Raw genomic sequence first — 11,092 nt, 5'->3', positions numbered from 1 at the left:
GTAAAGAGAAGTGCTTCCGCAGGCTCTTCGACGAGCTTGCACATGTTGTCGATGATGACAGCAGTCTGGCGCTTGACCGACGTCTTGTTCTCGTTGAGACCACGGACGAGGAGCGGCTCCATGATGGCGAGCGCCGGCGCCTCGACCGTCTTGACAAACGTCGTCGACGCGAGCTTGTGCACGCACTCGGAGACCTCGGCCGGGTTGGCAATGCACGAGATGAGCGCGGGAATGAACGGCTCAATGTCGGCGTTCGAGGCCGTGCTGCACGCCTTGATCATGACGGCGTGGGCGGCCTTCTTGACTTCGGGGCGCGTGTCCCACATTTGCTCGGTGGCGTTCGGGATGATGTCGGGGAGGCAGCGCGAGACCTGGACAGACGCCACGTCGGCGAGCTCCGCGAGCAAGTTGAGCGCGCCTTCTTTCGTCTGCCACTTCTTCGTACGGTCCATGCCGCCAAAGATGTGTGGCAACAGCACGCGGATCGCATTGTGGTTGACCGAGTCGACGATGGCCTTGGCGGCCTCGGCGGCGGGTCCTCGCACTTGGATCTTCTTGTCGGCGTAGCCGTCGAGGACGTTGCCGAGGAGCGGCGAGAGGTATGGCTCGAGACGCGCGAGCTTCTTCTTGGCGAGCGCCGTCACAATGTGACACGCGCTCTGACGCGTACCGGCATCGGCGTCGACGAGCGCGGCGTTGAGCTGGTCCGTGACAGCGCCGAGGTTGGCGTCCTTGGCGCCAGCAACGACGTCGGCGACCTTGGCGGCCGCGACGTCGAGGTTTTCGGGCGCCGTCGCAAAGGCTTGCTTGAGCGCCTCGGTGACATTGCCGCCGTTGCCGGCCTTGGGACTCGCCGCCGCGGTCGCGGTCGCGTTCGTGGGGCTCTTGGCTTTCGGGCTCTTGGGCATGGTGGCGAGGTGGCTAGTTGTCGCTGGGCTTGTTGGCAGGTGCGAAGCGCACGGTCAAAAGAAGAATGATCTCGGCGCTGATAAACGTTGCCGATGTTGCGCTATAATTGTCAGTGGCGGCGACAGCTTGGAGGCAGCGCCGCGTGTGATTGGACAACGTTTATATCCGTGTCGGAACGGCCATTTTGGCGCCAAGCCCAAGTTGAAGTTGGGTTTTCGATGTTGCACGAACGCTGATTGGTTTAAATTACGTCTAGGAATTATCGATGCTTGCTCGATGACACATCGATGGGCTACTAGTATGTATTGAGGACAAGTGCAAAATGCATACTCATCGTTGATTCGGCAACATGCCTTGCGGAGATCGAATCTTGCGCTGGCAACCGCAGTCGTAGCAGTCGCTTTCACCTTTCTCATGAAAGGGCATCCAGCTGACCACGAAACATCGACGTCCATGTATCTCTGGACTTGAACGTATGATGACGTCTTCGATGCTCCAAGGTCCGTCGTTGGGTCGACATCAATCGCTGCTAAAGCAGATACATGTATTCGCAGTGCCATTCTATCCACAAAGACCTTAGATCGCCTTGCCACGGCCGATCAACTTTGTCCAGAAAAGCTGGGAATTTAAAATATAGAAATCCCTTGAAGATAATGAACGGCGTGCAAGATTTGCACCGTTCTCTTTGGTAGCCTCCTTTGAAAGCACACCTTTCATCGATACCGCCAACACTATTTTCGGTTTGAATCTTGCGGCACCCACGCATCAGATGTGTAATGGTGTAACGTTATCAATCACAAGTCCGTACGTACGCCATGCGGGACGGTGAAGACCACAGTTGTCGTCGGCTTGGTGCAACCGGCCGCACACCCGTCCGAGGACTTGCCATCTCACTCGTCGAGTTCGCACGCTTCGCCCCCCTCTTCCTATTTGAGCGTCTTTGATTCGATTTGTTAGCGACATTCCGCGATACTGAAATGACGTTGTGGGACAAGCTGCATCCCGCCTTCCTTTACCCCATCCGATACCCTTGCGTGCGCTGCGTACCGTACGTACCAAGCCCGACGCTTGCCGGGGTGACCAACGCTCGTGGACATGGCAGCAATTCGATCGGTAAATGTAGCCGGCGAGGCAAATGCACAAATATATATTGGAGACTGGAGCGGCCATTGTTCTTTTCGTAGCAATACATATATTGCTGGACGAGTGCACTCATGTGAGACAGAGGCTGCGAAGGTCTGTATCCTTGCCCACAGGCGATCGAGTTTGCCTTGTTTGTTGGCAATCGTCGCAGAAACGAGCCAATCACACGCGTTGCGACTGTGGATATTGCACTTTTTCAGTTGCGAACGAGACTATGCAGACACTCTTGTACGACGTCCGCGGCGTCGAGTACATGGCGATCTACGACACCACTGAGCAGCACACTCCTCTACGCAAGGACCTGTCGCACCTCCGCCCGCCGCCGCCTCGGCTCACGGACAAGCGCGACATCTTTGTCGGCGTCGCGTCCTACCGCGATGGGTTCAAGTGCGGCTTTGCGCTGTGGACGGCCTATTCGCGCGCGGTCCACCCAGAAAACGTCTTCTTTGGCGTTGTAGACCAGACGCTGGACGACGACATTGCCTGCGTGGACGCCTACTGCGTCCGCGCGCTCGAGACGTGGCCAAACGAGCCGTGCAAGTTCAAATCGCAGATCACGATCGACGTGCGGTCGGCGGCAACGTCCAAAGGCCCGACCCTTGCCCGCGCGCAGCTGCACGCGCTCCTGGGTGACCAAGAGTTTGGCATGATGGTCGATGCGCACGTGCAGTTTACGCGTCACTGGGATACCTTGGTCATTGCCGAGTGGGCCGCGACCAACAACGAAATGGCTGTGCTCTCCAACTACCCCTTTGGCTACAACCACCTCTCGGCGAACGCGACGTTTGATGGCGATTACGGCTCCCACGTGTGCAACTACAAGCCGCGCGTGGCCGCAAACGCCGTCATCTACTATTCGGGCATCCTCATCTCGCAAAATTTTGAGCGTCCGCTCTTGTCGGTCGCGTGGGCCGGCGGCTTTTCGTTTGGGAAGAGCCATGCGTGGCGCCGGGCGCCCGTCGATCCGTACATGAACTGGGTCTTTTATGGCGAAGAGGTACTGCATGCGTTCCAGCTCTGGACGCGGGGGTACGATCTCTACTCGCCAAGCCGGCATGGCAACGTCGTCTTTCACAACTGGACCGACGATGGCCACAAGCACCGGTAGCTAGATCCGTGCGATGATTTTGTGTCGGCTCATGGACGCATGTAGCTTCACGGACAACGTCACGCGCCTTGTGACGCAAGCCGAGCACGACCGCGAAGAAACCGTCGCGTACAACCGGCTCCGGCTCATGTTTCAGCAGTCGTTTACCGGTGACGTCGACGCGCGGGAGATTCACACGTACGGCAGCGGCCGCGTTCGCTCGCGGGAGCAGTTTTTCGCCTTTGTCAACATCTCGACGACGGACGCCGACGAGGACTTTGCCGCGTGCAACCAGCTGCACTTTGTGCCGTATGCCGACCCGACCGAGCTCGAGGCGCTGCTTCCAGGGTGGCGGTTTGGCGACGCGAGCGAAAATGACGACAATTTGAAGCTGCACAACCTCCGAGGCATTCTCAAAGACACGGAGAGCGAGATCCTCGAGCTACAGCGCGTCATCGACGCGGCGCACCACAAGCAAGCGGCGGGGTTTCACGAGACGGTGGACGACGAGCTCGAGACACAGGAGCTTGCGATGCTCCGCGAGATGCAGCAGACGCTTCAGAAGGCCGTGGAGCGCAACAGCCACGTCGTCGACGGCCTTGGTCTCCGTCTGCGCCAGATTCCAGCGCCATCCAACCCGTATGCACTCGTCCTTTGGGTGCTACTGATTGGCATGATTGGCGTGTTTGGTCTTTGGAGGTACCTTGGTACCGAGCGCAAACGTCGTTCGGCTACCTACACCAAGCTCGATACGATGCCGGAGCAACTGGCATGACCATAAATATATTGTAAACTGCCGTCCCATGGCGCTTGATGAATATTGTTGCCGCTTCATGATAAGACTTCGCATACGTAGCGCTACGCCTGAATGCGTGGGAGTTGGCTCCAGCACTTGGTCGTTGGGAGTGAGCTGCGGACGGAGAGATCCATCCCTTGGTTGACCCCACTCGCCGAGTCATAGCTCGCGCGAGGTCGTACGCAGGCTCATGTACTCGGACCACCCGACAGAGTGTTTTAAACAAAACGTTCGATATGTACAAATGACGACTGTGGCGCACTTTTGGGTGGCCGACCATGACCATACTGGTCTCTAGTCTGATGTCGCGGGTTTGACGAAGGCTATCGTCCACGCGTGTGGCGCTTGTAGGAATTGCTTGCGCTGGCGATCACAAACCAAATCGATAAGATTAGAGCGCCGGACCCAGTAGTACAGTAGTTGTATACGGATGCTCCGGCCCTTTCTCTCAACTACAGTACAAGTAGGGCGTGATGTAGAAGACACTCCAGCGACTCGAAGAATACGCGAGCAGCCATCCGGCGGCGGCGTCGCATGGCGAAGCGTGCTGAAACTGTCAAGATGCAGATGGCACTCAGTCGACCACCTTTTGTCGTGGATTCCTGCTTCACACGCGGGAGGTGCGGGGTTCGAGCCCCGTAGGTGTTGTCCCTTTCTTCTCTTTCCCATTGGCGTTGACGTCGGAACCATCAAGTCGGTTCTTGACAGAAAGACAGCGCAGCCCGCGCCGCGTTGTCCAAGTGGCGCCCAGCTGCGTGCGGATGCACGAGGGCCCCGATCATCTTGTCTGCCGGAATGCTCTATGCACGGGACCGTGGTCAGTGGTTAAGGTTCACCTGTCGATTTACCTTTTTGCTGTGACTTTGGACGGCGGCAAAGGCACGATGGGACAAAAACATGTCTGTCTTTTTCTGGCGGCCTTCCATTGGCTGGTGAATTTATCACATGGATCTGATTGGTTGGTACCGAATTGTATCAACTACGATCAGTTGATACCACGAAGTTGATACAATTTTGATCAAGCCCGGCCAAACGAATCGCAATCCTCACTTTGCAACCTGCACTATGGCCATCAAACCAGCTTCATCGACCTGCGTTCAGCTACTTGACTTCGACGTCGTGCTCGACCACGACCAAACGCTCTTCCAGCCCACCTTGGTCGAGAATAGCGTTCTTCCGCTGCTCCAGTCCCTCGGCTTCAGCGGCGGCGCGACAACGGTCGTCGACGCATTGCAGCATCTTCTTTCACCGGACGAGGACACCGACGCGCATGTGGACGTCATCGGCTGCTTCGGGTTGCAAGCCGCCGTTCGAACCGAACTCCTAAAACTTGGGGTTTGGTCCGATGACGTGGTGGCCACTGCAACTGCTGACGGTGTGTACGCGATTCATGATCGCGGCACGGGTCATATCGTTCTTTTTTCTTGGCTCCCGGTCACGGCCTACGAGCCGCCAAACCTTACGGAGCGCACCACCTTTGCGCTGCGGTTCCTCACGTCACTTACGTCGAAAATTATCTACTGCCTCGGCGATAGCGAGTGGCGCCACATCCAAAACGCAGCAGACGTCGTGTCCTCTGAGTCTGACGACTCGATGCTCATGTCGGACCTTCAAGTGCACGAAACGACGGTTGTGGACGCCGTGACCGAATGCAAGCCACTCGAGTCGACGACGGCACTGACCAGCGACGACAAGAGCCGCGGCTTCGGGTCTTTGCTACCATTGCACGACAACAACTCGTCGTTCGTCACGATGACGACGTCGGAAGCGCATTACCTTGACACGAACTACAAGACGCAGAATTTTGAGCGGTCGAACAAGTTTGCAGCGTGGTTCTGGACACAGCAAGTGACGCAGCGCCTCCACGCGCCGTCGCTGCCCTTGGAGCTCATGAAGGCCGTACTTAAAGAACGGCATGCGTACCCGTCGCAGGAACTGACCGAACAGTCTCTCAAGTTGCAGGAGCACCAACGATGCATGGCAGTAGCCCAAACGGCGCTCGACCGCGTTCACAACAAGCTGCTGGCGCTGGCTCCGACGCTTTTTTGCGTTGCACCGGGTGCGACAATTGCATCCGAGACCGATGCAATGAAGGCGATGGACAGAATTCTCCGCGAGCTCGAGCCGGACGTTGCCAAGCGGTTGGACTTTCGTCCCGCGGTCGCTGTCTTGATGGACGGCGAGTACCAAGAGTTTCTGCGCCGCTCCAACCCCGTCGCCCGCAGCGGTCGGCCGCTGCAGCGACCGTACTTGGCGCAAAGCGCATTCATGTCACGGACGTCTGCGTCACCTCACCGCCAGCGTCTTGATGCCGAGTTGGCCAAGTGGAAGAACATGCTCGCTCACGAGCTTGGGGAAAGCTACGTCGGCTACACGGTCCAACGTCAGCTCCAAGCAACGGACTGGAGCGCACGACTCCAGACAGCGCGCACCAAGCTTGTCCGTACGTTGTTTCGCGACGTCCTCGCCAAGCACAACGCGTACCATGACGAGGCAGCACCCCAACTCGCTGTCGGCACTGTTACCGCACGAAGCAAGACGTATGGGGTGTCGTTCGCCCGCTACACGCTCGCGGATGGTGAAAAGCGTGCGACGCTTCTGCACTTGACGCGCTACCCGGACGCGACTGCCTTTCGCATTCAGCTCCCACTGGGCGCCGACGTGGTCGTTTGCGCGATAGAACAATCGAATGCGCTCGTCGTCTACCGACACCCCCAGGGCGGCGTGGCTCTCGAAACGCACCGCCTTCAGCAAGATGCGCTCGCTCGCCTCATCAAGACCGAGACGTCGCAACGAACGGTGCTTCGGGGGGACTATGACCCGTCGACGCGTAGGCTGGCGCTGCTGCACTCTGACACGAATCTCGTCATGTACCAGCTCAACGCAACATGGGAGCGCATGAAAGTGCTCAAGGACTACAACCTCGCAAGCTTCAATCCCACGAACGTCCAGCACCTCCTCTTGTGTGGGACGACCGATGCACCGCGCATACTGGTGGTAGAAAACGACAAGCACGACAGCAGCGCGCGCACGTATTCACTTACGACCCGAGCGATCTCAAACGACATCAACTTGAGCGGGAAGCGCGTGCTCAAGTGGAATCCAAACGTCGTGCTGGTGCTCTCGAAAGATAGCGCATCGAACGCGGTGCGCGTCGAACCGTTGATGACGTCGTCCGGCATGGAGTTTGGGGCTGCGACGGTGGTGGCACTGGACGATGACTGGGATTGGAACACGACGACTGCGATGGCGTACTACGGCACGTCGACGCTCGTGTTTTTGAACCAAGTGTCGATGGAGACGCGAGCGTTCAAGGTGTCACTGCAATTCGACGAAACCGAATGGATGTACAGCCCTGAAGTCGAGACGGACCTCGACCGCACCCAGAACCAGCACGCGCTCACACCGCTCTTCCACGTGCTCGAAAAATTCCCCGTGTCACCAACGATTTACGCCGACGGAGAAAAAGCACAATCTCTGCTACCCAATAGCTTTTGCATTCACGTGGCGACGAAGGACATACACCAAGAAACACAGCTAAAGACGCTACTCGACCATACGATGACGCAGCTGCAAGACCTTGCGAAGGAGCTACGCACATTGCAGCTGGCCAAAGACTGCACCACGTATCCGCGTGATGACCCTAAAGCTGTCCAGCGCATTCCTCGCGCCCGCGTGCCGCTCGTGCGCTGGTTTTTGGAGCTGCTCGCGATGGTGCCAATTCAAGTCGCCCGCGCCATCAACAACCGACTGGAGCCACTGCGCCACGGCAAGCGCATGGAGTTTCCGGCCGCATCGACGGTCGAGATTGCGCAGCACATGCATTTCGGCCTCATTTCGACAGTTCTTCGCCATTGGCCCGGCAAGGTGTCCGTCATCTCAGTCATGGGCAAACAGTCGACGGGCAAGAGCTACTTTCTTAACCATTTTTCGGGGTCGTCGTTCGCCGTATCGGGGGCTCGCTGCACGGACGGTGCGTGGCTAACGTACCGTGTCCTCGGTGACGAGCTGCTTGTTGTGATGGACTTCGAGGGTCTCGGGTCTTTCGAGCGCACGATGCAAGAGGACGTCCTTCTCTCTATCTTGAACGCGGCCGTCTCGCGCTGCACAGTCTTCCGTCTCGAAACGCGTTTCGATCGCGACCTCGATAACATGCTAACCAGCATACAGCAAGGTGCGTCGCTCATTAAGGATTACGACCCCGCCTTCAAAGGTGCGCTTCTCCTCAACGTTCGTGACGTCAACCCGCCGGACATGCAGACCGTCAAGGCCGAGCTCGGGAGAAAACTTGCAAGCGTTCGAAACGCTGGCAACGACTTTGCTGCCACCATGTACGTCGGTGACCCAAAGAGCGTCCTGAGCCCCGGCAATACGAACCGCAAGTACTACAGCGCGCTCACGCAGATGTACAAGTTCATGATGCACGGTGCATTGCGCTACGAGTCAGGACGCGACTACCACGATTGTCTCACGCTTCTGCTCGCAAAGATCAAAACGCTGGACTGGACGTCGATGAAGAGCGTCGTGAAAGACCAAAAGGCGCGCCAGTGGCACAACAAGGTGACAGCTGCCTTGGCCAATGGCAAGGTGCCGAATACTGGCGGACGGCTTGGCGACTTAGCGCCCTTAGAACAGACCCCAGAGCGGCTCCGCGAGGTCTACTGCACTGAGGAAGGCGTGACGATCGACATGGACCCGAAGCAGGTCTTGGCACTCGACGAGATTGTGTTTCCATTGACCGGCAAGGAGCCGCTACGTGCCATGCAGTTGTGCCTGGACGTTCAGCGCAAGAGCTTTCTCGGTGACAAGCAACGAACCAAGGAGCTCGATGCGAAATTCATCACCTACTGGCAGTTTGCTGTCTGGCTGCGGGAACATCGCGTTTTCTGCTGGTACCAAAAGCTTTCGATCAACAACCGCCCGGAGCTCGAGGGCTTCGAGAGCTCGAAGTGCGACTTCCAGAATCTCGCAGCGCCGTGCAAAGCCAACTGCAGCGAGTGTCACCTTCTATGCGTGCAGATGAGTCAGCATGCAACGAAGCCCAACGCGAGCGCAACACACAGTTGCGGCACGGACCACAAGTGTCCGCAATTTTGCGCGCACTGCCCCGCGTTGAACGACGCACGGTCTGCACCGTGTGCGCTGATGGCTGGCCACGAAGGACATTGCAACTGCGCGACGGCTGGTCACACGTGCCAAAAGATATGCGGTTTGCAGGGCAGTCGCAAGTGCGACGTCAAGTGCCAACTGCCTGTGGACCATGCAGGGAGCCACCGGTGCGCGGTGAAGGCGCACTTGTGTCCCCACCGCTGCGAAGCGCCTAGCTGCACTGCATTTTGCAGTCTTGGTTTCGACGAAAACCACGACCGACACGAGTGCGGTGCAACGTTCTGCTGCCAGCCATGCGACATGCCAAACTGCTTCAAGGGCGGCATTTGCATCGGGCAGAGCCATTTTCACGAGGCCGAGCATCATCAGTGCGGAAACAGCCACGTCTGCGGCCACGAATGCGAGGTGCCGGGGTTTTGCTACCACCGGTCCGAGCCACAGCGCGGCACTTTCGTCGGGAAAGAGAGCCAATTCGAGTACGACGTTCGACACGTGGTCGGCGAGCGCAACGCGTGCAATGTTGTATTGGAGCCTGGCGTGCGCAACCACGGCGGTGGGCACAAGTGCACTGCCGAGTTGCACTCGTGTCAAGAAAAGTGCCCGAGCTGCAACTACATCTGTGAACTTCCGATGGGGCACGCTAATCGACACAAGACGACGCATGGTAACATGGTGCAAGCCGCGTTTGCGTCGTTAGCCAGCGGCCGCTTGAAGATTAGCGATCGCACGTACTGCGTCGGAGACTCGTGCGCGCCCGAGATGTGCCCGCTGCTCTGCAAGGAGCTTGGGCGAGGCCACGGACATTTGCTTCGGTGCCAATACAAGTCCAAGGAAGAGTGCGAAGCCAACCCGACGGCTGGGCGCACCCATTCGACGCACACCAACGCGCAAGGTCATGCAATGGACTCGTACCTCCACGCAGCGTACTTGGCCGAAATCGGCTGGGAGGACGCTGTCGAAGACCGCGCCGACCGCAATGCCTTTGAGCTGTGTCCGCATCAATGCCCTGCCCCGAGCCATAGTGATGCGCCCGCGTACTGCATTCTGGGAGCCGGCCACACACCGGTGACAGGCCGCAACACGGCCGGTGGTCATGAATTCAACTGCGGGCACGTCGTCACGGGCTCCTCACAGCACGTCCTGTTCGTGCTCAGTTCGTCCAGCGCATCGGAAGCATCGTGGGTCGCCCTCTTGGCCAGTGTCCGCGCCTGCATCAAGAAGCTTTCGCCCAACGACGTCATCTCAATTGCTACGTTTGCCTATCGTGGTGGTGTCGAGTACGAGTGCCAACCAGTCGAAGCCATGAAGGGCGTCAACTTTTCTCGCTGTGGCAGCATATTCAACTACTACTCGAGCGGGATGAAGGAGGCCAGCGCCATCTTTTCCCGCAACGTACTCAACCAGACGAGCCGCGCCCCTGTGATCATTTTCTTCACGGCAGATGCGCCGAGGAACAAGGACGACGGCGCTGCCCTTGGCGCGGCGCTGTGGGCCGATTACGAACGTCTCGGTCTCCGGTCATTTTGTCTTGGGTTCGGCGAAGGTTGCCGCGCGCCCGTAACGCAACTCGCCAATGCGTTGCACGGCAACCCTTGGATTATTGCCACGACGGATGCGCTCGCGATGGCCATGGATGATATTGCCGACCACATTCGCTCCTCGTAAGAGCCAAACTGTGCAGGCGACGTTTCTGCAGCTGCAGACGTGTCATAAAGAGAAAACTATGCTTTCTTCGATACTTAAACTGATCTAATGCATTGTGCATGTATGTAAGTAAGGTGGCAACAATTTTCACGATAGCAGTGTGTCAAATAGATTATGCTTGGGTTTTAGTCCTCGAGGCCGTCCAAGTCGCTGTCGCTGAAGTGTTCGCCACGCTTCTCGGCGTCCTTCTTGGCCTTGAGCTTGGCCTTGAGCTCTTTGCGGGTGAGCTTTCGCTTGACCTTGGTGACGACCTTGTTACCAAATGCGTCGACCGACTCTTCCGCGTCAATCTGCTCAATCTTGGTCTTGTCTTCCGGGACTTGGCCGTCGATCGAGAGCTGACC

The 11,092-nt window shown here is 57.9% G+C and overlaps 4 protein-coding genes across 4 annotated transcripts in view; 2 read left to right on the top strand and 2 right to left on the bottom strand.

Annotated features, from left to right (window-relative positions):
• Positions 1–964, bottom strand: SDRG_15778 (hypothetical protein; the record flags this gene model as incomplete). Its single annotated transcript, XM_008621960.1, has 1 exon — positions 1–964. A coding segment is annotated over exon 1 (906 nt), but the record flags the coding sequence as incomplete, so codon positions are not given.
• Positions 965–2,253: 1,289 nt separating this feature from the next.
• Positions 2,254–3,959, top strand: SDRG_15777 (hypothetical protein). The gene is made up of 2 exons (XM_008621959.1): positions 2,254–3,156; positions 3,206–3,959. The coding sequence occupies exons 1-2, from the start codon at positions 2,267–2,269 to the stop codon at positions 3,912–3,914; spliced, it is 1,599 nt and encodes a 532-aa protein (XP_008620181.1). The 5' UTR covers positions 2,254–2,266; the 3' UTR covers positions 3,915–3,959.
• Positions 3,960–5,000: 1,041 nt separating this feature from the next.
• SDRG_15776 (hypothetical protein) lies at positions 5,001–10,709 on the top strand (the record flags this gene model as incomplete). The annotated part of the gene is made up of 1 exon (XM_008621958.1): positions 5,001–10,709. The coding sequence occupies one exon, from the start codon at positions 5,001–5,003 to the stop codon at positions 10,707–10,709; it is 5,709 nt and encodes a 1,902-aa protein (XP_008620180.1).
• A 164-nt stretch (positions 10,710–10,873) lies between these two features.
• Positions 10,874–11,092, bottom strand: part of SDRG_15775 (hypothetical protein) — a gene marked incomplete at both ends in the record, with an annotated part of 3,110 nt that continues 2,891 nt past the window's right edge. The window contains one exon of the mRNA XM_008621957.1: positions 10,874–11,038. Within this exon, the coding sequence (XP_008620179.1) occupies positions 10,874–11,038 (165 nt within the window). The remainder of the gene's footprint in view (positions 11,039–11,092) is intronic.

This window comes from Saprolegnia diclina (assembly GCF_000281045.1).
Source record: "Saprolegnia diclina VS20 unplaced genomic scaffold supercont1.101, whole genome shotgun sequence".
NCBI classification, from domain to species: Eukaryota; Oomycota; class Saprolegniomycetes; order Saprolegniales; family Saprolegniaceae; genus Saprolegnia; species Saprolegnia diclina.
This window is presented reverse-complemented; position numbering and strand designations above follow the sequence as displayed.

Excerpts from the sequence above, each read along its gene's own strand:
- SDRG_15777 (XM_008621959.1), top strand. The coding sequence starts at position 2,267 with ATGCAGACACTCTTGTACGACGTCCGCGGCGTCGAGTACATGGCGATC. Across the intron at positions 3,157-3,205 it reads GACGATGGCCACAAGCACCG|CTTCACGGACAACGTCACGC; the intron begins GTAGCTAGATCC and ends GGACGCATGTAG.